At 39.8% G+C, this 24838-nt stretch overlaps 1 protein-coding gene across 3 annotated transcripts in view; it reads left to right on the top strand.

Moving 5' to 3' along the window:
* Nucleotides 1-24838, top strand: part of EFNA5 (ephrin-A5) — a 277454-nt gene that overhangs the window by 133976 nt on the left and 118640 nt on the right. Inside the window, exon 1 of one of the 3 annotated variants that reach the window (XM_014539883.1) lies at nt 6836-6889. The exons of the other annotated variants lie outside the window; for them this stretch is intronic. Within the exon in view, the coding sequence (XP_014395369.1) occupies nt 6837-6889 (53 nt within the window). The 5' untranslated portion in view covers nt 6836. Of the gene's footprint in view, nt 1-6835; nt 6890-24838 lie in introns of those variants that run through there. 3 annotated transcript variants of the gene reach the window in all.

Here is a 24838-nt window from a genome sequence, read left to right as displayed (position 1 = left end):
GCCTATTTAGAACAAGTACAGCATGTCCAGAAGCTGATAGATGCTTAGGGTTGGAAATACAGCACACTAGACATCCCACGCTCCAGCTCCCACCCATTTGGAATCGCCACCATATCCTCAGCAGGCGAGCAGCTGGCTCTGCTTGGCCGTGATCTCACCAGCAGACAAGGGGTAATACCTACTGCTTCATCCTCCTGTTCTCTAGAGAAGCACAGAGAACATCTATTCTGCATGACAACCCTTCAGGTATTGGATGGTGGGCATCATGTTTCCCGAGACAGACTTGCAGCCTAAATGTCCCTAGTTTTTTCAGCCATTCCTCATCTGTCATGCTCTCTGCAGCCTGACCAGCCTGTCTGCCCCTTCATTTGTCAGTAGAAGTTTACACCGGGGTTGTCCAGAGCACTGCAGTATGTAGTCTGGTGGTAGAAGGTATGAGGTGGAAGAATGTCTCTTAATCCGGATTCTAGGTTTTGATTAAAGAGGCTAAGATTGCCTAGGGTTTAGGGCACAACCCTGTCTCACTCGTGCATGGTGAGATGCCCATTAATCAAAACCCCTCAGACCAATTTCCGTGAATGTACAGACTCACTTCCCTTCTAGCTCTTGTGTAGTTGACTTTTTTGAAGTTGAGTGCAGGACTTGAAAAAAAAATATCTTTATTAAACAGCACCTTGTCAAATTCTACATCTGTCATCTTTTACAGTTTTGATTCATTGGAAAATTTAAAAAGTTTTCTTCATGAATAGGTGCCTCAATACTGGTAAAGTATATAAATCTGGCAAAAGGAAATAATAACACACATGGGTACTTCTGTACAGGAGAGGCAATGCCCAACTCTTAGTAAACCACCGTCCATGCCAGCTCCCTTTTATCAGAGACTCCGACTGGATACGCCAGCCCAGCGAGGCTGGCACATATTATCTCTCAGCCTGACAACAAACCTACAAAGTAAATATTGTTCCCCCTTACAGATGTGGAACCGGACTGGGAGACATTAAGTTGTGTAGAGTCCATGACACTAACCAGGATTTGAGCCTAGATCTTAAACCTCATCTCTTTTGACTCTGCTGTGATGTCTGGGTTCAATTTTGTATGTTAACATGGCTTTGGAGATAAGTTCTCAAATTCCCCAATATTTTGCATAGGTCATTTGAAACCACATCAAGTCAGTGGCTTAGACACCAAGAACAAAATGTGTCCTTGTTCCCTGCACTATCTATGGTTGTCATTCGGACCTTTTACAAAGGTTTTGGTTCTCTGGCTTTCCAGACATATGGTTGAATTACACTTCCCCGCCGACTTGAAATTTGGTATGACTACAGGACTAGCTGTGGTCAAACAAGCGTGAGTGGAAGTGACCGTGTCACTTCTAGGCAGGAGCTCTAAGAAGCAGTATATGCTTCACTGTACTAGCCATACTGTTTTCTCAAGATAGTAGCTATCTATCTACAATGAGCAGAGCCCCTTGCTGACTTGCAGTGAGCTATGTAGCACGAGCAAGGGGTAAATCCTTAATGTTTCAGGCCACTGAAATTTGGGACTTGCGTATTACTCCTTCATAATCTAATTTACTATGATTATTGCAACTAGCTTAACCATTGCTCAGACATGGATGAGATGCTTGTAATGAATCCGAATACTCGTTTAAGCCTAAAAGATAGAAAATTTGCACTTACTTGAAACCCTTCCTGATACGAAAACACATAAGGCAATCCTATGTATAGGCAATACCTAAAATCTCTAATGCAGTGGAATCTGCATTAGAATATTGGGCACTGTCCTAGCCCTGGCCTGTAGGAGGCAGAGCATGAATCAACAACTTAAGTGCTAACTCTTTTTGAAGAGAGGGGGTAGTTGAGCATACAATTCTAGGGAAGCAAGAGCGAGGGGAGAAATGACTTGTGTCGGGAAAGGTGGGGGAGCAGTGCAAGGTGATGGGTTACTAAGCTGGCCATTCCTTCAGCACAAAACAGAAGTGGTCACTTGGTCATGTGGATGGCATCAGAGAGGCTGTATTTCAAAACCTCTCTGCCTTGGTTCAACCCACCAGAGAGACAAAAGGCAAGTAGATCATCTGCTGGGTCTCTGACTTTTCCTGTCTCTCGCTGGTCAAAACCCCACATTTTTCCAGTCTTGCCACTTGTGCCCTCTTCCCAGGCAGCTTCTTCGGAAGCTAGAGCCTCCCAGGGCACCGTCTGGACAGTGCCCAGGTGTGGCGGGGTCCCCTTCCCAGTGGTTGCCGTGGGCGGTAGTGTGGTGAATGGTTGCAGCCAGAGTTTATCTGGCCTGGCTCTTAAATTGAGTGTGGTACAGACATGAACGGACCTGAGGTGCCTTCACCCCTCAGGACTTCTGTCTCCACACCTGTGAAAATAGGACATTGGACTACAATTTAAAAGATTTCGTTATTTCTAACAACCTGATGTTTTAGACTAGTTTTTCAAATTGTACCAACCACTCGTCTACCAATATTGGGATCATTAATCAGCTGATTTAATTATTGAGAAAACCAAAATAACTTGAACCTTGAACAATTAAAAAATATATAACATTTTATCCTAGATAGTGTTTCTTAAATACTTCTCTTTTCTTTTAAATGACCTATAATAAGAAATTGGTTTTATAACAGTTGGGAAAATACATATGCACGTAGTTGAAATGAGAATTTTATGAAAGAATATTTCCTTTGTTATATGTAACCATGATATGGTCTATTAAAAAAAAAAGCTACAAAAAAAAAAAAGCTACCACCCACTAATGGGTCATAACCCACAGTTTGAAAAGCCTAGAACGTATCTATTTATCTATAACAACTTATTGTAAATGATAATGTAATCTTCTTACACCTAAATCAAGTATCTATCTATCTATATATATTTGAAAGCCTAAGTGACTGTAATGACTGGTTGACCAGTCTCTATGATGCACACTGACCACCAGGGGGCAGACACTCAATGCAGGAGCTGTCCCCTGGTGGTCAGTGCATTCCCACAGCCAACCTCCCGCAGTTGGCCAACCTCCCTCAGTCCCTCCCCCTGGTCAGCTGGCCCAAACGACCCCAATTGGGACTGGGTGAGACAGCCCCAATCTGCCTCGATCACCAGCCAGGCCGAGAAACCCCACCCGTGCATGAATTTGTGCACCAGGCCTCTATTATGGTATAATTAAAATATTAAATTTCATTTGCAATACTTTTTATCATAATGATATCACTGAAAGAAATGCTAAACATTTAATGTTCCAATGGTTTTTATTGTTGTATTTAGGAAGAACATTTCAGTTGTCAGAAGACAGGGAAAATTAATGAACTATTAATACAAGCAAGAATAGTAGTATACGGAAGTTAATAAGGATTTCTTGTTTTTGAGACTATTGTTTTAGATTCATTCACATACATAGGATTACCATAACTATGGCTTGAGTAACGAAGCAAGTTGCATCCTTCCATGTTTATTAAATTCTGAATTTTACTGTTTTTTTGTTTTGTTTGTTTTTTAGCATTATGGAGTTTTAAGTATGCAGGAGATACTCTGAGTAAATTAAATTGATGTTGATTATGATGACAATAAAAAAATAAAACGAAACAAAAACTGTTTCCTCATCATGAGTAAGCTGTGTGTCTGTGGCTTAGTAAAAGCCACTGTTATTTTTCTCGCAATAACTAATGTCCCTTCAAGTAAGGACCAGATGTCCTGTTTCAGGCTTAAACTTTGATAGGAGCTCTGTGGATGAAGAAGGATGTTTCCCTTCGTCCCCCAGTCAGTTGTCCCAGCTGCTCTGTGAGGCGAGTAGAGCAGGGACCACTGTTTCCGTTTTACAGACGACAACAGCGAAGAGTGTGGCTACCTCTGCCCTCTCTGTGAATTACCAGCTCTGTGCCAATGCAGAGAGAGGGTTTTGTGTTAACAGGACAGTACTATTTCCTGTAGCCCATCCACTGGCCAAGCTTTGTTTCCTGCACATCATTTTATTTCCTGCTTTCTGAAACGTCATCTGTGGAGAATGTTCTGAAGGGTTGATCTAGGGGGAGAAAGTTGTGGCATCTTTTTCAATGTTCTCGGAGTGGAGAGAAGACCTAGGAATCACACTTGGCTGCCTGCCCTGGTCATAGTTTGTCATTATCTGACCGTTCTCATTCCCTATCACATTTTTCCGCCTTAGTTTTCACATCTGTTCAGTGAGGTTATTGTGAAACGTCCCTACCTGCTGCATATAGTTGCTATGCACCTGAAGTAAAGCAATGTACTTGAATATCCTGAAAAGGTAAATTAATTTTAGCAATATAATAGTATTAAGAGTGTTACTTTCTCTCATAACATTTCTACACACACTCCAATCTGGAAGAATCTTAAATCGTCATTTTTAAAGCAAATACAGTTTACCTGAATGACAAATTTACAAACAAAACAAGAATATGGGGTGTTTGGGTTTTCTGGCTCTTAGACAAAATTTAAGTAAGGTCGTATTTATAGGCCAGAAACTTACAGGGGGGTCGGGAGGGAAGCACAAATAATTCTTCCTGGCACAAGAGTATTTTCTACTGATTTACCCAGGAGAAAATAAAGTTGAGTTGGCATTTTCTAGGTAATATAGTTGGCTATTCTATATAAAAAATGTAACTGTGTGGTATCTCTAGTCATTATATTAAAAGAATAGCACAGGTAGAGTCCCTTTTCACTTTACACCATCTTGTCATAACTTGCAGACTTTTCTAATGGCTTGACAGTATTTTTCTGGCACTCTAAGCTATTGTATTACTATAATTGAAGAAACTACAATTTCCCACTGTATTTGCAGTTTATTCTCATACTCTCCCGTTTACCATGACACTTATTATTTAGGAATTTGCTTTCCTGGTATCCTAGGGATAACTTGCTACTCCACTGATTTAGATGCTAGAATAATATAATGTACTTTCACACTCAGAAGTAAATCCTGTTCTACTCTTCTCGATACACTTTCACTTGAGAAACTATTTAATCAGAGACTCTACTTACAGTCCATGATTGAATATAAAAGCACATAGGAAGATGATTCTAGAAAGGCGGCATTTGTATCACCTTTGCCTTGTGGAATAAAGCACAGGGACTCGTGACAGAAGGTGTCTACATTCAGAACCAACCAAGTCTGCGCTGTTTGCTTTCTCCTGTCAGAGCGAGCAGAACTCCCATGTCAAGCCCAGCTTCAGCTGTAGGAAGAATGTTTCCATGTCATGTTGGAATGAATTGATGCAGAGAAAATGTAACTCTGGCTGCAGACCCACAATCTAGAACCAGGATCAGGCTTCCTTTCTGGGTCCTTGAGTCTTATAGGCGAAATCTACTATCATTGCAAAAAGCAGTGATATTCTAAATTCTAGAATCTAGATTCCAGAATCATTCCAGAAAGATGCTACAAGATCTTTATCAATTTTCCCCCCTGTGGTCCTGTATTGGTGGTTATAAGAATGGCATCATGTCTTCTTTTAATTAACTTTGTGAGCAGTTTCTGGTCCTTCAGCTTTTCCCTCATAAGCATCTTCCATAGGGCAATGTAAGTTTGATTGCTAACTAAATGAAAGTTCTGAAAGAAAATTTAGAAATAGGTTTTAGGAAAATCAGATCATTTTCTATTGTTTCAAATTTAAGTGAGGTGCTTGTTGCTAAAACAAACAAAAAAAACACACCACACCATTGAAGTATGCACATTAACATATGACTTAGGGGAGAAAAAAAGATAAGAATGCAACGTATATTGAGAGTATGCCATACAGACTGTTTGTATACATTACGTATCCGCTGTCCACATGTCCACTGTGTGCTAAGAACTGTGCTTCCATTCTAACAGTAGCTCATTAATCTCCTAATCTCATAACCCTCACAAGTTATACTGTAATTATCTTCATTTTTACATAAGAAACAGAGACTCAGAGAGGTTAACGTTTCTGTCTGAAGTCCCTCAGGCAATGCTGGATATGAAAGAAAACCCCCTTAGGTTGTCTGAGACTCCACCGTTCCTGCTCCTCTCTCTAATGCTGTACTATCACTCTAAGATTAACACGTTAAGCGCCCAGCCTGTTTTGTCTTCCGTATGGAAAGTATAGTGTCAGTCACAGGTGACTGACTGGGCGCTTAACGTGTTAATAAATACAATAATAAATAATACATATTTGTGTAATACCACACACATCTGTGTCCTCTCTGCATATCAATGAATTTAATTAAAAACTGAACTTACATGCTATTAGTTTTTATAAACTGATTTGCTATAATAGAAATTTCTAGGGTGGATCTCTTACAAGTATGAAGCAACTATTCAAAGAGTTATTAAAGATGTAAAGTGGCATCACTGTAGGCACAGATGGTGGCCACAGGTAACACGGAAATCCCTTCTGCACTGAGGAATATTCAGCTGGTTCGCCATACGCCTGAGAGGATACCAAGTACAGTTACCTCTTCTTGGATTTAATCATGAGGTCTGACTGTACCTCATGTATAAAAACCCAGGCTTAGTGAAACCAGTAATTTTGAGTTTTTCTCTCTTCACTATGTATTCAATAGCATTAGACATGCTTTTAGTTAAGTTTACATTAATGAAGTGAGTGGTAGATGATGTGTAAATAATACAGAATGCCCTATGCTTTTCACCCACCTTAAGCTGCTCTTGCCTTGTTAATGGACTTACCCTTGGACTTAGACCAAGGCACTTTCTGCTCTGCTGTGACTCACTCAACCTGTGCTCAGGGGGCCTTTTCCTGTGACCAGGCAAACAACAATGTTTACCATGATTAATATCCCTTCCCACATATTGAGCAATTGTTGCTACTGGTACAGCTGGCGCCAAGAATGGCTTTTATGCTGCCTCCAGTGAATTTGGTGCTCACAGATCTGATCTGCCAGGAACATAGGTGAGTAACTTCAAGTTAAGGAGTCACCCATGGTAATTTAAGTTAGAGTGTGCATGGCTCAGTGACCCCATCTATAGTCAAGATTGACACGGGGAGAAAGAGGTTAAACAGTATTATTTTGGTTGATTAACTACATGAATTACAAAATAGAAGAAAGAACCCAACAGAATGGTTTTTCAGATCCAAATCACTGCATTGAAATAGAACATTTAAATGTCTATCTTGCATCACCTCAAAGCTACTCGGAAACCAACCTGTTACTTTACATTACCACACAATTTAATTATTTCCTGTTAGGAGAGTAAAAGGAATTGGAAGAAAGAAGATATATCTACTCTTGCTAATTGTCAATAGGTAGCAGAAGGGACTGTGGATTACTGTTGTCATCCTTCCCTACCAACAAAATGCAAATGCACCCATGCATCACTCCTCTGGTTAAGAAGGCGACTCTCATTTGTTATTACAAAGGGATTTATTTCTGTAAAGAAATAAAAAGCGACGGGTGACTGATAAGTGCACTTAAACCTTCTGAGCATTCCACAAGCTTGTAAGATTGGGGTACTGAATATGATCTCTCTCTGGTGTTTGTTAATGATAGAGCCTCTTTGTCGGACTGATGTGCCTGGAACCACGGTCCTCTCTTTATGCCACTTCTTTGCTTCTTAGCAAGCAGGAGGCACAATCTCATTGCTGATTCTTCTGCTCTCCACCTGCTGGTCCCCCTTGTGAACCAGAGCTTGTGAGTGATGTAGCCTTTTGGGTATTCGCACAAAGGGCCGGACACATTTGCAAGCACCGTGCCTGCTGCAAAGCAGTAGGAGAGCAAAAGCCTTAAACACATCTTGGATTGTTTTATGCTTAAACAAATGGAAGACAAATAAGTTGGAATACCTGAGACTTTGTTTTTTAAAAAAAAGTGGGGGAGGGCAGGACACATTTTATGATTGATTTGAGATCATGGCTATTGCCCAACTCTAAGGTAGCTGCCCCTCCAGAGGGGTCTGGTATATGTAAAATGTTTCAAAAGCAAAGAACAAGCCAGAAACACACACACACACACACACACACACACACACACACACACACAATATTTTTCAGGCTATGTAAAGACTTGCCATTGTCAATTTTTTTTAAAAAGAGAAGCAATGGAGCTCAAAACATTAACGTGGTAAAAGATTTTGTCTGTTTATCTTACGGACTCAATATCAGTGGAAATTAAATGGTCTTCAACTTTGGTGAACCCGGTTGAGGTGTTGGAAATACCCTTCTGTTTGTTAGCAAGGCAGGGTTCCTGCTCTCATGGAGCTTTATTTTGATAGAGGGGATATAGACAATATTCAGATAAATGGATAAACAAGAGAAGTGGAGATGATGGTGATGTGAACAAAAAATAAAGTAAATAAGAACCAGCGATGTGATAGAGAACAGGAGGTGCAGGAAAGCTACTAAAATGGCATGGGTGGTCCATGAAGACGATGACTCTGAGGTAGTAATATTTGAACTGAGACCAGAAAAATGAGAAAGAGCCATGGACGTAGGTCGCTCTGAAACTGAGAGTCCTGGGTGACCTGTGCATGTTCCAAGGAGGTCTTCACATGCCTATGTCTGAAAAAGTCTGCATGTCTTGGAGATACGGGTACCATTATTTTTCAGAAAAATATACCCACTGTTGGGAATAATAAAATATAAATCTTATAAAAATACTCTACTTGCCCTGAGAGTAGTTTTTGTTGTTTTGCATCTTTTTTTTAGTGTTCAGGTAAAAGAAACACTGTTTTTGTGTAAGAATTTTCACTCCTGAAGAGTAGGAACTGTTGCCATATGGGAGTTATTGATAGGTGTATTTCTGCTGCATGGGCTGACCTTCCTGTCTTCTAAAAGAACAAGAGAGCAAAAGCTAATACATAGGTCTAATGAGAAAATAGCATATGTTCATTTTCCACTTAAGACTCAAATCACATTACAGTTATCTGATAATTAATATTTATGGACTGAATTTAAGGGGGTGCAAGCTTGGGAAGTAGACAGAAAGGGTGTGTTATTCAGTGTGATTCATCTGAATATTGTATATGACTCTATGGCCAGGTATGAATAACTGGTAGCTACCCTGAGTTATCACTGTAAAGATAATTTATTGAAAGAAACAGCAAAAACACTGTGATCTGTAGACATTACTATTGATTCACTCTGCTTTAGGCAGACCTGAGCCGTACCAAGGAGACAGAAACATGATCTCACACAGTCCTGAAAACTCGCTAATTATAGTTGGAAGACCAGCTTTTCTTGTACTGTAGCTTGTTCGGAAGAAAATCTTAAGATGACAGAATTAGTCAATTCAGTCTAACATTTAATGAGTTCTTAAAACACTCAAAAGGAGTTTTCACCTGCCTACCAGATGAGAGACAGAATAGTTGATTTGGAGTAACCTGAATACAGGTACCAATAGATGCTCGGTATTTTGTACCTATCGATTTGAGAAGAGCAGAAGAGCAGAATACACTAAAAGTAGCCAGATAACCAAGACCATAAAACTTACTGTGTGTGTATGCTTTTTAAATATATGTTCAAATTTGAAGTATTTTCACTTCATACCCGAGATAATTTTAGTATTTTGAAATTTTTAGTAGCTGGTTTCCTGAATTCTTTATTAACAGGGCTTTATTGTATGAAGAACAAAGACCTTGCCCTTTTCTCACTCTCATTGATTTGTGGCGTTTATAAAGCTTCTAGTGACAAGCCAGATGTGGTATGCAAACAGACTCCACCAGCAAGTATAGCGAGAGAAAGCCTCGAGTACAGTACATGAGAACAGCTTTTGTTATACCAGAGTGACACGGTGATTTATGAAGTGTCAAACCCTCTTGCCTTTGAAGAATTCCGGCCTTCACATCTGTCTTTCGTGTTTATTTCAGTTGTCCTGGTGACACACTGTCCCCATAAGCCCTGGAATGGTTCTGTGGACCTGTGGCAAATGAATGGTGGAGGGTCATTCCCCCCCCACCCCCCACCCCTTTTGAGGAGGGAAATAAGCTATGAATGAGAAATCAGGAGAGAATGGGAAAGTGAGTCACTGTGCTTTGTCACTGTGGCGTGCACTCCATCATACCTCCCGGGCCAGAGCCCTGCTTACAGTTCAAAGGAGAAAGGAAGCTTTCCTTCAGAGATTGAGTTTCAGTTCTGACGGTCTCAGAATGAAAATGCTGCAACACCCCTCTCTCTGCTTAAAATTACTTTATTTTTCAAGTGAAAATATTCAAATAAATTCACTTAATCCAAGTTGCATTTAAAACAGCGAGCACACACACACACACACACACACTTGAATGTCTTTAGAATACCTGCTTTGTGGCTTATTTATGGTGTTTGGCTAGATGTCCAATTTTATATTTTTCTCCTGTGTGTGTTTTTTAAAGGGAGCACATAGTAATCCAAAGAAACACTCTTTTTTATGTTTTGGAAGAGAAAATACTCTTTTAAAAACCTCTGTATATATTTCGCTTAGAGCTTTGACACCCTGCATGTCTGTTTATTGTTTCAATATCATATAGAAACTCCGAGCAGGGCTTTCTACAGGATGAAGTGGATTATGTGAGAAGTTTTCTGAAAGGATTAAGCTAGGAAAAACCTGGTGTGACCTTGTCAAGACAAGATTATTTTTATTCCTTTGCCTCAAGGAATGGCTTGTGTTTCGGGGGTGAAAGAGTCAGGAAAAGGTAAATTTCCATTTTGTAGAAACCTACACTTCAGCAGAGATACTTCTCTAGTTTTATTTGATGTTCTATGAAGCAGAATCAGCAATTGGACTGTGATTTTGCTCACCAGGCTTGGACTTTTAGAAAGACTGAGTTTTGTTTTGTTTTATTTTGTTTTTTGATGGTTTGAACATTTGCTTGGACAGCAGCTGATAGATGGTCTCATTCAGTGCAAGTCTAGCACAGGGACAGGAAAACACAAGTTCTTATGGCCACTGCCTTTGTGTACCTCAAAGAGTGACATCTTCCTTGTCTGAAGTTACGTTTATTAAACTAATTGAATAACATATCATGGAAATAGATTCATTCTCTGTAACCACGTATCCCAAGCATCATTGTAGCCAATGAAATAGGCTGAATGTTCTTGTTAAATTTAGGTCACAGGGAACTTCAAGTGTAAGAACCTTAGGAATAATTGGCATCATTTATCTCAACAGAGAAAATACTTTTCATCAAGTTTCTAGGAATTCAGATATGACAAGGAGGTAGAGTTAAGTTGGCTTTGTGACTTAAAGCTGTGGTTTTCTGCCTTTCAGACGTGCCTAATGGAAATAACATCACCATGCGTTATAGAAACCAGTGTTGCTTTTCCAAAATGACTGGAGCTTCAGCAGCTTGAAGGATGCTTTGGGGAGCTGAGGTTACTGAAGTGTACCTAATGGAAATGGCTACGGGGTGCCTTGCCTTTGGCAAAGGAAGATCCTTGCCCTGGGAATTTTTAGTTTTCTTTTTTTGGCATGGTCTTCCTTGGCTTCCCAATGGGTACTAATTGTCTGGGAATGTCATTTGCAATCCTTGAACATCCTTCCGCCCAGTAGTCCCCCAGGCTTTGCCTGTGACATTGTTCTCCATAGTAGCTGCCCTTCTATTAGGCATGGTCAGGTCTCAGAGCTCTCCTCTCAAGAGATGTGTGTGCATTATCAACCCTCCTACCAACACCAAAATCCTGTCAATCACAGTGACCTCCGGGGGCCTCCAGCATGCCTGGTAAACAAGGGACTGATGCCTGCAATAGCTTTTTATTCACTTTTTTTGGAGTGGGGCTTTCTAATTACTCAGTTGTGTATGCAAACACTGAAGGAGCATTAGACGCATCAAGTGGGGCTCTGCTTTTATTAGGAAGCACTTTTATTTTCTAAATAGAATATGTCAAACATATTCTTTCCTTTTTAAACAGTAACCTTTCATCTCTCCTGTAACAGAAATTCCAGTCTCTGGGGCTTGCTAATTCTGTATTTAAAATATTCTACAGCAGAAGGAAAATGCTGTTTATAGTGCCTTCATTAAAAAGCTTTTAATCGTGTTTTGTTGCTGCATATATAGTTTGGGTCTCTGCTGGGTACACGTCATTGCATGAAAAAAAAAACACAACACACCACACAGTATTTTTAAAAGACACACCAGTAAACCCAACCCAGTTCTACTTTGACCCAAACAGTTGAGTAGACAAAGTACTTTTTATAATGCTCGTACTTACTAGATTATAGTGAATTCAATAGATCCTTCTAAGTGAATTTCAACCTTATTTTTGTAAAAACTTTTTTATGTAGTTCACTAATTTTTTTCTCACATGTTATCACGTTCACTGAATAATATGTCACTTATAATATGATTTGTCATAGAAAATAATGCAGAGATAACACAGTTTGACTCATGTGCAGTTTGATTCGTGAGCAGTGCCTTCCCCCTTTCCTCAAACGTTGGCATACACTGAAAACTATAATACTTAGAGTGCACACTGGAAGAGGCTAAAGAGATCATGATAATAGCAAAGACACTTCGGGAGTGTCCAATAATTGAAACATTTTTCAAATACTGAATTTAGTATTTACTCCAACCCCATGAGGTACATACTACTGGTCTTTCTGTTGACAGACAAGGCAACCACAGTACACCAAGTGCCTTAAAGTGACTTGCCCTGAGGTCACAGGCCTTGTGGTCTACTCCCTCCGTTGGACCCAGGCAGCTTTTACTTGTTTGTGCTTTTTACCTGTGCTGTGCTGGCACCCCTGTAACCCTCTCAGGGCTCATCATGAATGCACAGGAGTGGGGAGAAAAGAAGAAACCGTAATGTGCATGATGAGCACTAAACTAGCATCATTTTCTTCTGTTCCACCCCATCATAAGTTACCGCTTTTATAGATGCTGTAATTATTTTTCATTTTTAAAATCAGTTTTATTGAGATGTAATATATATACCACAAAATTCAAGGGGTTTAAATGTGTCATTCAATGAATCTTAGTGTATTTACAGTCATACACACTAATTACCACAATCTCATTTTACAACATTTCCATCATCCTAATAACTCCGTGCCTATTTACAGTCATTCTCTATTCCTGCCCAGCTCGAGGCAGCCTCTACTGTCTCCATTATTAATGGAACCATACAACATGTGTTCTTTTATGTTTGCCTTCTGTCACTGAGCATAGTGGTTTTGAGGTTCTAGATACTGGACATTTATGTAAAATGTTTCATGATTTTAGTCATCTTTCCAATGTCTTTTAAGGCTGCCCTTTTAAGGGAAGTGAATGAGCCCTGGTTCTCCTCACTAAATGCTGTGGTTTGTAGCTGTCACACCAGGTGTAGGTGGCCCTACAGAGTCCGGGGGAGTTTACCATTGAGGGGAAACATCACCATCATCCTGAGCTTCCAAGATATTTAATTAAGGGCTTATATGTGGGCTTCATGCTACTCGAAGCAGCCTCTCCTTTTGCCATCAGAAATAACATGGACATAATGCAGGGCAAGTCACTTTAAGGCACTTATTGTACTGTACTTGCCTTGTCTGTAAACAGAAATACCAATAGTATGTACCTCATAGGGTTGGAGTAAATACTAAATTCAATATTTGAAAAAATGTTTGAGTTGTTGGATACTCCCTAAGTGTTTGCTATTATCGTTATCTCTTTAGTCTCTTCCCGTGTGCACTATACGTACGTATTACGGTTTCCCACGTGCGCCAGTGTGTGAGGAAAGTGGGGAAGCTCTGCTCATGAATCAAACTGCACGTGTCCTAGGCCCCATGGGCAGTTTGAGCAGAACAAGAGCTGTCTGTGAAAGAAATACTTTTGTTACCAGAGAATCGAAGTCCTCCCTCGCTTGTGGGGTAGGGTTCTTAGATATCTTTAGAAGAAGAATTTTCTAAGATTGGCACAGCAGAATGAGTGGTTTTTATTGGCGTGGAGTTACATTCCTTGGTTGCAAAGTCCCATACCCCTTAAGCCAGTTCTGAAAAAGGTGCAACTGGAGTTCCAGTAAAGCCAAAAGTGAGGCCAGTGTCCAGAGCTCCCTTCCATGTCACAGCTGGGCACAGTTCAGCATTCAGGCTGAAGTCCATGAGTCCACTGTGTGGAGCCCACACGGCTGTGAGCCACATTGGCGCAGGGGAGCACTCCCCCTCAGCCCCCCACCCGCAACAGGAGAGCCCAGAGCCCAGCATGTGAGAGAGCCAAGAGAGTAAAAACCAAGAGAGTCCACTCCTTTGTCCAGGAGTGTAAATATTCAGGTTTCCGCCCCTTGCAGTGGCCACACCTATTCTGGACAATTACCTGTTCCCAGGTGTGACTGACAAATAAGCACCTTCCTGTGTCACTCAGACCTTACTGGGCATGCGTCTGTTGTCCAGTCCCTTCCCCCAGCAATCAGCGGGGGAACAGACTTGGAGAGTGTGAAATGGCAGCTCTTTATGCAGTAAGGCTGTATAAATGACATGCCTGTATTACTTAGTCTTCCCTTTGCTCCTTTCCTGTTAAGTAATAACCAGGTTCTTACAAGGCGATCACTTTTAAATAAGTCATTTCTTACTAAAAGTTAAAAACGTATTTAACAGATTAGCAGACCAACAAGTGTTTTGGGATGAAGGGGTGCATTATGTAGATACACGTGGAATCATTCTATTCCTAGACTTTTGTTTGTTTGTGTGACTTTTGAGAATTATGCTCTCTTAATTTCTATATGTTGTAGCTGCCTAACTAAACAAAACTCTCAAGTGTCTAGAACTGTAGGTCATTTGAATTGTAAGGATGAGTTACACAACATGATGGATTATTCAACAAATGAATGATATAACAAGCTGTATAGTGATATCAACTTGGTTTATTTAAAAACTACTTTGCAATGATTTTCCTGGTGTTGAATTCCCCTGTATACAATATATCTCATAAAAAAGATAGATACCTTTGGGGCAGGAGCATGATTAGGAAGAGGTTATGAGATTAGGAAGTACCCAGAGTTCCATATTATAATTCATTGATTTGATTTGTGGAATCCAGGCCTTGAATAGATAAAAACAGAGCCCTTTGAAAGCCACTGCCCACGTCTTGCTCTCCTTTGGAAAGGAGAAATACATTTTAGGTTACATATTATTTGGGAAGATGCCCTTTTAAAGAAAGTAAATTTCCATTAAAAAATAACTACTAGTTGAGTATCTCTTAGGAGCCGGACACTGTCCTAAGTGCTGAGGATATAGCAGCAAGCTAGTCGAAGTGCTCCAAAGCAGGGATGGGGAAAGGGAGTGAAGTACGGGAGAATTAACTTAAGTTCATGGTCAGGAAAGTTTTCTCTGGTGAGGTGAAATGTGAGGAGAAACCTGGGAAATCTCAGAGCAAGCCAGGACCACAAGAGCCATGTTGACTTCTGGGGGAAGACAGTTTCAGGCAGAGGGAATGGCGAGTTTAAATGCCCTGAGGCCCTGGCAGGTTGATTCAACATTGTCTGGTGCACTGAAAGGGTGCTGGTTCGATTCCTGGTTAGGGCACATGCCAGGGTTGCAGGCTTGATCCTGGGTATGGGGTGTGCAGGATGCAGCCTATCGACGTCTCTCATATTGATGTTTCTCTTTCCCGCTCCCATCCTCTCTGTCTGAAAATCAATAAAAAATCTTAAAAAAATAATACATATATTCATGCATATATAAGTGCCCTGAGGCCAGAGCATGTTCCTAGTGTGGAATGAAACCTCTCCAAGGGGAACAGGAGGAGACCGTCAGAGGTAAGGAAGAAGGGGGTGGGGAGGCAGGACCATCATGGAGACTTGGCTGGAATCCATTGCAGGCTTCTGGGCATTTGTGTCTCTTCCTTTTGAAAAAGAATAGGTTTTGGGGTTTTTTTGTGTTGTTTTTTTGCTTGACAATAAAAAATGTTGGCACATTCCAGTTTTTAGGGTTACCATTAGCCACTACATTGACGGTTCCTTTCTGGCGGAAAAATAAATCTGCCCTTTTATGTCCGCTTCATTGGGTCTCTCTTCAGGTTGTAGAGAACTTTAGATTAAAAACGTGTATTTCACACATGCTCCCATTCCAGGTGAGATCTCTGCCCGCCACAAAGAGGGGGCAGAAAAGCATACAAATGCTTTCTTTCTGGTTGTGCATTTGGAATTTTCCTTGAGATGGAGCTCTGCTGAATTCCCACTTGAATACTCCAATCTGTATTTAGTCTCAAATTCTGAGAAAAAGGAAACCTCCCCCAGATTTGGGGGAGGGGGGTGGTAGTCTTGGTGCTACTTCCTTTTAGCTCTGAGAGATCAGGGTGTTCGTACCTTGGTGCCAGGAGAGAAGCGAGGGTTGATTAGGGTTTTATGAGGTAGCAAGAAACATAGCTAAACTTGGGACAAGGATGTCACTGAGTGTGACAGACACAGCAGAGAACAGGAATGTGCTTTATTTGAATGTTTTTGCTATGGCAATGTGAGATTTGCCATTTCTTCCCCGCAGTCCTGTTTTGTGCTCAACACAGATGTTCAGGAAACGAATTCCAGTGCCAGCACCTGTGTGACGCTGACCTAGGCCTGTCTGGCAACATCCTCTACTCTTTAGCTTTCATGTGACACTTATTCCCTCACCCTTTGCTTTTCCACCCAGAGCTATCCAGCCAGCATTTCTGTCCCTCCATTTGAATTTTTGGAATTAAAGGAAAAACAACGTGGTGCCCAGTATCTCAGTGGGGAGTCTGTTTTTAACGGGCAGGTACCATGGGCCTCTGTTTAGAAGCATCTTATGAATAAATGAGCACAGTTTTGCAGGCTTGCAAGAAGCTGGTGCCCCACAGCACCCGTCATGTAGAATAAATAAATGAACAGTTGATTTCAGTGGGGTGTCGATGTCCTATTTTTAGAATGCCATGTTATCATCTAGGGCTGCTCAGGTAGTTCTCATTTTAGAACTCTAACATCTGCCCAGCATACGGCTTCTGACATCTGGCTTCTACTTTCTATGTAATAGAGACACTTTGACTAATTCCATCTTTGCAATGGGATAGTACTTGTTTCTTGAATGCTCTGAAGCTGGCGGGCAGGGGTGTAGGGGGGAGATGAACAAGCATATTGTAAACAAAATCAATAGCATCAACATGCTCATCACATTTCATTATTAATTGAGCTCCCAAGTGTTTCCTTGTAAATCTCAACAGGTATTTATATTTTTAATATTTTTTTATTGATTTCAGAGAAGAAGGGAGAGGGAGATAGAAACCTCAATAAGAGAGAATCACTGATTAGCTGCCTCCTGCACGCCCCTCACTGGGGATCGAGCCCGCAACCCTGACCAGGAATCCAACCATGACCGCCTGGTTCATAGATCGGCATTCAACCACTGATCCTCGCGCAGCTGGGCAACAGGCATTTTATTTTGATAAAGTTTAACACACACACACACACACACACACACACACACACACACACACACTTTCTCTCTCTCTTCCCTTGGAAAGAAGGTACCAAGCTGCCTCTCTGGACAAAGCCACCTCCCTTTTTCCCAGAGCAGAACTGCTGACTGCATTGGGCTCACCTACAGCAGCTGGACCTGGTGCATGTTCTGCATCCATCCAGCTGAGACACTTGTGCTGCAGAGACGGGGACCCAAGCAAACGGAGGAGGCATACATCACTCTGTGGTACGAGGGCCCCCAGCCCGGGCCTGCCTCCAGTCTCCCTGTGGGTCCTGATTTGGCTCCAGGCTACTGCATAAACACCTACCATTAGCAAGGGGCAGCACCTCCAACAACAGAACAGCCTAAAGTCCAGACCTAATCCAAACAAGCTCACTCAGCCACTTCTTCACCAAAAATTCAGTTGATTTTTCTCTACAGCATTTTCTGGTCACCAAAGCGCGCCACAATTACTTTTACTACGTTTTCTTGATAACATGTGGAGGTGGTGCAGAATGAACAACCTGAGGTGTTAAAGAGGTTAAGTGATCTACTCAGACATCGTGGCTGGCCAGGTTACCTTTGAATTCAGAGCAGGATGGGGCTGTGTCCCTGTGTATGCTTATGAGAAAACACCACCGTATTTGCGTTGTACTGGTAAACTTTATCTCTCTGCTCTATTTTACTGTCAATAATCACTGAACATCTGCACGATGTCCTCAGCTTCTTAACCTGAGTGAGGTGCTCCAGCTCAATGCCCTCTGCCACTCCTGTAATGGTGGCCTCTGAGAGCCTTAAGCTTCTAGAGAAGACAGAAAACAGGCAAGAGTATTGACCTCAGAGTATGTGAGAGTAAACCCATTTTCCCCCCTCAGCTTGCAAATCAGTTGCTTCTACCTAGACTGTTGGAGCAATTTACACCCTACTGAGGAGCAGACATAGAGTTCTTTAACCACTGAGCGTGGATTGATTGACAGCCGCTGTCTTCAACTACAACAGAGATGGAGTGAGCGCTTATACAGACTCAGTGGGGTGGGACTTCCCTGTTGAATGCTGCTTTATGTCTTTTCAGCCACATGCCATTTACATCTGCCTACCGTTTGAAATCTCCTTTGACTTTCTACTCCTTACAAAAGGAAGTGAAACAAGTCTTGCAGCAGCCATGGATAGCATCATGGCATTTTCTTCGTTTCTCCCAAAATGCACCTTTTGGGTGTTTTGTGCACAAGATCTTAAGGAAAGTGAGTCTTTTCAAATGAAAATTTTGTAAAGTCCTGCTATGATGTAAGCTAATGGAAATTGTGGGAAATGCATTGTGAGTGGATGGGGCTATAATTGTTTCTTTGCCCCTTGAACCATCACATCTGCACATAACATGTTCCTGAGCCACATAATTAGTTTTTTTTAATTTTAATTTTTTTAGGGAAAAAATAATATGTGTCTGCATTGATAGACGACAACTTAGCTTTTGAGTTTGTTTTTAATGGACAGTTTTTATGTTAATAGGCAGTGGTGGTAAAGATGAATTTAGAGCTCTGTGAATAGACTATTTAAGGCAATTTATAGATTTATATTTAAAGGGATTTTGTACTTTTATGTCTCAGGTTGGAGTATAACCCTTTTTAAATAGATATGTCTGGGGAGTTACCACAGCAAAAATACTTCAAAAGCAAGTGTATTTTGCAAGATGGATTATACCATTTACTTAAAAAAAATAAGTGAACAAAATGTCCTGATCTCAACATCATATTTTCAGACTGTGTAAGAAGATTATATCCAGGCATGTAATTATGTTGAAATAATTATGTAATCATTTTGGTGACCATCCAGCCCACGTGGTTGAATTTACCATTTAGTTTAACACTTTTTATATCTGAGAATACTCTAAATCAGGCAGAGATTTCTGATCCTGACAAATTCTGACTGGATGGCTCATTGTCATCCTAGTCTTTATATCTAATTTTGGAAAAATTGTAACAACTGTCTTTGACACCATGTTAAAACTGTATTCCTGGAGGTTTATAAGAAAAGATTGGGCCGTTCGTTCTGCTCCTCAACAGCTTTCAACATAACCATGTAGTTTTGAAATCATGATGTCTCTGTGACTCATTTTTCTAAACCTTGACCCAGTCTTCACAGTTTATTTATTCAACCATTTATCAAAGAAAACTTACTAAGTACCTTCTTATCATTACATTTAATAATTTCTGACAGCTACCATTTAAAATATTCACACTGTAGCTTGCAGTGAAATAGTGATTATGTAGCATATTGTTAATAACTAATGGCCTCACCACTACCATGCAAACATTTATATTTTGAGTGCCAGTTATGTGCCACTCAATACACAAATATTTATTGAGCATCTACTGTGTCAAGTCTCCTGGGTTCGAGGGATATAGCAATGAATATAACAGGCAAAATTTTCCACCTTCTTTGAAGACACGTTTCAGTGTTTTTCATCCCCATTTTAATGTCATTTGATAACCATGCATATGAATACATGAGTGTGTTTTAAATGGATGTGGAAAGAATTGGCACCATGTCTGTTCTTTTGTGTTGGTTTCTTTAGATGAAAAGAACTGGTAGTTGCACAAAAGAGTTTTGAAAGGAGTCTCTAAAGTTATTTGCTCTTAATGTTTTAAGGGGATATAAGAAATTTTTAGGCAAAATTGCATTAAAGACTAAACTGTCATGCTAGTTAACATTGTTATATAAGTGGCACAAATTCTGATTAGCTCAAGAACAAAGTCATCCTATAAATAAATTTCTAAGACTAGCACTATTCCAAATACAATAAAAATTGAAGTTTGCTCCTAGATAATTTAGACTACAATAACCTAAATATTCACTTAATAGAAAAAGCATAAATATCAGAATAATCATGGCATATGATAAAGAAATACTATGAATGAATGAATGATTAAGTGAAATGTTTTAAGTAGTGGATAAGTCTAATTCTTTAATAATACTGGACTAGTTTAATTATTAAAATTTACTTTAATTATTAAAACAAGTTTAGTTATTAAAATTAAATATTGAAACACCTTTAAGTGAAATTAACTTCTAGAACTTTTTTCTCATTAATATGGAAACAGTATCTATTCATTGTACATACTTATGTCACTAGCTTTTAGTATTTTCTGTTTGAAAATAGTGTTGGTTCTAGTTTGATTTATTCTCCCTTAGTTTTGAGAAGAATCTACTTAGTTAAGATTATTGCTATATCACTGGCCAAACAGGATTAGAAAATGGTAAAATTGACCTTGATCATTCAACTCTTGCTAGTTTGATAACCATGAAGGCATTCTGAAAGTTTATCTACAATTCATGTATTTGAGGTTGGTGTAATACAGAAGAGGCCCACATTTATATTTAAAAAGCACAATAAGGAATTAAATAAACTGCAGTGTAAGACATGCATGGAAATAGTGGTTTATACCTAACAACTCTATGATGAATTGTGTGTGTGTGTGTGTGAGAGAGAGAGAGAGAGAGAGAGAGAGAGAGAGAGAGAGAGAGAGAGAGAGAGAGAGAGAGAGAGAGAGAGAGAGAGAGAGAGAGAGAGAGAGAGAGAGAGCGCGAGAGAGCGAGAGCTGTTTCTGTAATCTGGTGACTTCATGCATGAGGACCAAGAATGTTCACATGGTAACTGTGGCCACTGAAGGTGGATGCTTTTCTAACATAAGGGCTGGCATGTGTTCAGTTATATTCTAAGAAGCTATCCATTTGCACTGTATTTGGCTCATGGTTCCACAGAGAACAAAACAGAAAGATAAACTGCAAGTTTAGGTCTTGGGAGGAAGGAGGAGACCTGATTTGCCCAAAGGCATTGTAAGATGATGGGAGAGATTCCTTTCTCTTGAGTAATTCCCCCCTTTTCCCCTATAACGTAATGCCCTGAGGGCTAGTCTTTTTGCCCCTCTTAAGATCCTTATCTCAGAATTGATTAGATTCCATCTTGTCTCCTTTCCTAGCCTTCCTGGGCATGTCAGAGCCACAGCTGCTTAATCTCCTTGCTCCTTCTCCAGAGCAGCCTTGTGGAATCAGAAGAGAATGGGAACCACATATATAATTCAGTTTTCTGATAACTACATTTTTTAAACTTTAAAAAGGCAGTGAAATTAATTTTATATTAAACCTAGCACATCCAAATATTATCATTTCACCACCTAATCAATATAAAAATACGAATGAGATATTTTTCTTTATTTATAGTAAGTCTTCAAAATCTGGTGTGTATTTTACACTTACAACATCCAGACTGTGAGAATACAGGCAGTAGGGTTTGGAATGTTTCTATCTTTAATCTGAATCCTTCCTCTGCTCCCACATTGCCTCACTAGGCTATGAATGAATGGCCGGTTTCTATTGGCCTATTGTTTTAATCTTTTAAAGTTTATGTAGCTATTACTAAAGAGTTAAAACTTGTTTTGAGCCAGTGTATACTAGAAATGCTTTTTCTAGTACAGTCATATTATAGTACTAGAAAAGCAGCAGAGGTAAAGCAGAGTTGGGAGATTAGATTTAGAATCTATATTATACTAGTAAGTTTCTGTGTGACCTTGGGCAGATTGCTTAACTTCTCTGGTCCTCTCAATCTAATCTTCTATTAAATGCTGTGGGATTGCATTACTTCTAAAGGCCTTTCCCATTCTCTGATGGTATAATTTTTTTTAGAACAAATGCACTTTTTTCTTTTGACAGATTATATTACAGAAGAATAATAACTCTCCTTGGCTGACCTTTGCAAACAAGCATGTGACTGTTTTTATTAATTTATTTTGTATTTTATATTTTCATTTTCAAAAATTGAAATTCTTAGCCCTAAAGATGATAGTATTTTTCTATACCCTTAGCACATAGGATAATATGGCAGCAGTGAATGTTAAATGAAGTTTAGTTGTATTAGAAACTACTGGTTATAGTTTTCTTGGTGAATATATGTCAGCAAGTGGAGAATGTCTCAGCTGCTCTTTTTATTACCAAGGGGAGGTTTCTAAGTAGATTTGACCCTCAGAAACTAGAGATTGCATATTTTTCTTTATCCATCTTTGTTTTTCCTGAAACCAAAATATTTTGCCCATCTTGCTCTTCTAATCATGTTATTCCATTGTTCAAAACGCTTCAGTGTCCAAAGAATATATTTTAGGCTCCTTACCTTAGTATTAAAGGGGACTGACCGGATGCTCATTCTGGCCCTCGGCCTGCCTTCCTCATTTTATCTTGCACTGAGTCTCTGCACGAATCTGCCATTTCTGCTTGCAGGTTGCTCCATCCATCCCACCTAGACCTGCCTCGGGCATTCCTTTTCTATGTCCTATGCCCCTGCTCAGCACCCCACACAGCCTCTCCTCTCCTCCAATTATCTGAGTCATTGCCATCCTTTAAAGCAGCGGTTCTCAACCTGTGGGTCGCGACCCCTTTGGCGATCGAACGACCCTTTCACAGGGGTCGCCTAAGACCATCCTGCATATCAGATATTTACATTATGATTTATAACAGTAGCAACATTACAGTTATGAAGTAGCAACAAAAATAATTTTATGGTTGGGTCACAACATGAGGAACTGTATTTAAAGGGCCAGAAGGTTGAGAACCACTGCTAAAGCCAAATAGAGTTAGCTCTGAGCCCTATCTTCACCCCAATCCATAATTTAGCAACCTGTGCTAAAATAACACTTTTTCTTATTTGTTATTATCACATGCTGCCTTTAACAAACAAAAACAGTTATGCCTATAGATTTTGGACCAGTTCTCCAACATTCTAAGTTGTTACATTCTAAGTTCAAGTTAAATCTTTTATTTACTGTCCCTATTGGATTCTAGATTCTAGACCAGACCCCAAACATCAAAAGGGCAAATATGTAGGAAAGCAATGAGACCAGGATAAGTATAAACATTGAAATATGTATAAGGCACCTTGATGGACCAAATGAAGGAGTAGAAGACTTCCTGGGGGTAACCTGGGGAGGGTCCATGGAGCTGGTAAGTCCTAAGCTTGGAATCATTTCAGGCAGTGCACACTCCACTAATAGTGCTTCCTGTGCCTCCTTCGTGGTTCCGCTTTGCACACCAATATGATGTGGTGATTGAGTGTGCAGCCTGGGTTCAAGTCTTGGCTTTGCCATTTATTAGTTCTGTCATTTTGGGCAAATTATTTAATCATTTTGTGCTTTAGTTTTCTTGAATATAGGGATGATAATTTACTTTGGAGAAAGATAAAGAAAAAGAGAGGGAGAGAGAAAATTAGGAAGGAGGTTTTAATGAGTTAAATGAAGTAAAGAACTTAGAATAGAAAGTGCTTAATGTTTGTTATTTTTATATCTCTTACTATTGATTCTCACAGTGCCCAATACCTAGGCTGTGTTCAATGAATAGTTTCTGAATGATTGAACATTGCCACCGATCAGTTATGGACTCATGCCCTTTGTCTATTACAGAAGCATACATTTTCTAACGATATCTCTCAGTAATATGCTGCTTTTTTCAGGATATGGGAGGTGTGTGTGTGTGTGTGTGTGTGTGTGAGTGATACGTGCTGGATTCATTTTGGCTCACGGGGGGAAGTTTTCCAATTCTGAGATCAATGACCTGAAACTTCTTGTCTGCTGTGATTTCCAGCTGCCTGGATTTCAGATACAGCGCGCCGTAGGCAGTGTTTGCAGATGTGTTGCATAGAGAATCAGTACTTGGTGCACCTCATAGTTTCACACCTTTTTTGTAGGACTCAGTTTCCTCTCTAATGACATGTCTGTGAAATTAATAGCATGGGATGCCATTGATGCTTTCCTCGGTCATTTTAACTTAAATTATTTGAGAGTATTTAAAATTGCCTTTCTTACAATGAACAGTATTTTTACCCGTAGATATACAATGCCTACTGCTTCACAAATTATAAACTATAAATATTTACTTAGTATATAGCAGGTCCCACATCTTAAAATTCATAACATTTTTGCCTTTAACTGAGATTACTGCCAAGTCCTTGTTAAGCATTTTTTTCCTATAGGATTTGTCTTTTATTATTAATGTCACAGTAGTTTTTCAGAACAAATTGCATTAAAAGTACAGAAAACAAAGGTTGCTTTTTTATATATGTACCGCAGCTTTTTGAAGCAATGATTGAATAATAAACATGACAATATTATAAGTGCCATAATTTTACTGAGAATCGTATGGTAGATTTTGGTGTTACGGCGATATTTTTAAAGCATTTTAAAATAAAATAGTAAGAATTATTCTTAAAGCTTAAAATTCAGAGTCTACTAGAATAGTAATGGAAATCATTATAATTGTACTTTCACAAATACGTGCCAGACCTTTTAGGCTTGGTGTCTAAATAGGCTTCATCAACATCTTTTCATGGGCTCTCACCAGTTACCTTGGGGACAGGTAGCGAGCCTGTTTTACTGATTTTACAGATGGGTAAACTGAATCACAGAGCAGTTAAACCATTTGCCCAGGGTTATGTAGTAATTAGATATCCGTGTCTGTGCTCTTCCCATTAGATTATTCTGCTGCTCAAACATTTATTCCTATAAGCATAG

Source organism: Myotis brandtii, unplaced genomic scaffold, assembly GCF_000412655.1.
Source record: "Myotis brandtii unplaced genomic scaffold, ASM41265v1 scaffold230, whole genome shotgun sequence".
Taxonomy (NCBI): Eukaryota; Metazoa; Chordata; class Mammalia; order Chiroptera; family Vespertilionidae; genus Myotis; species Myotis brandtii.
The sequence above is the reverse complement of the archived record's forward strand: the minus strand, read 5'-3'. Positions and strand labels throughout refer to the sequence as shown.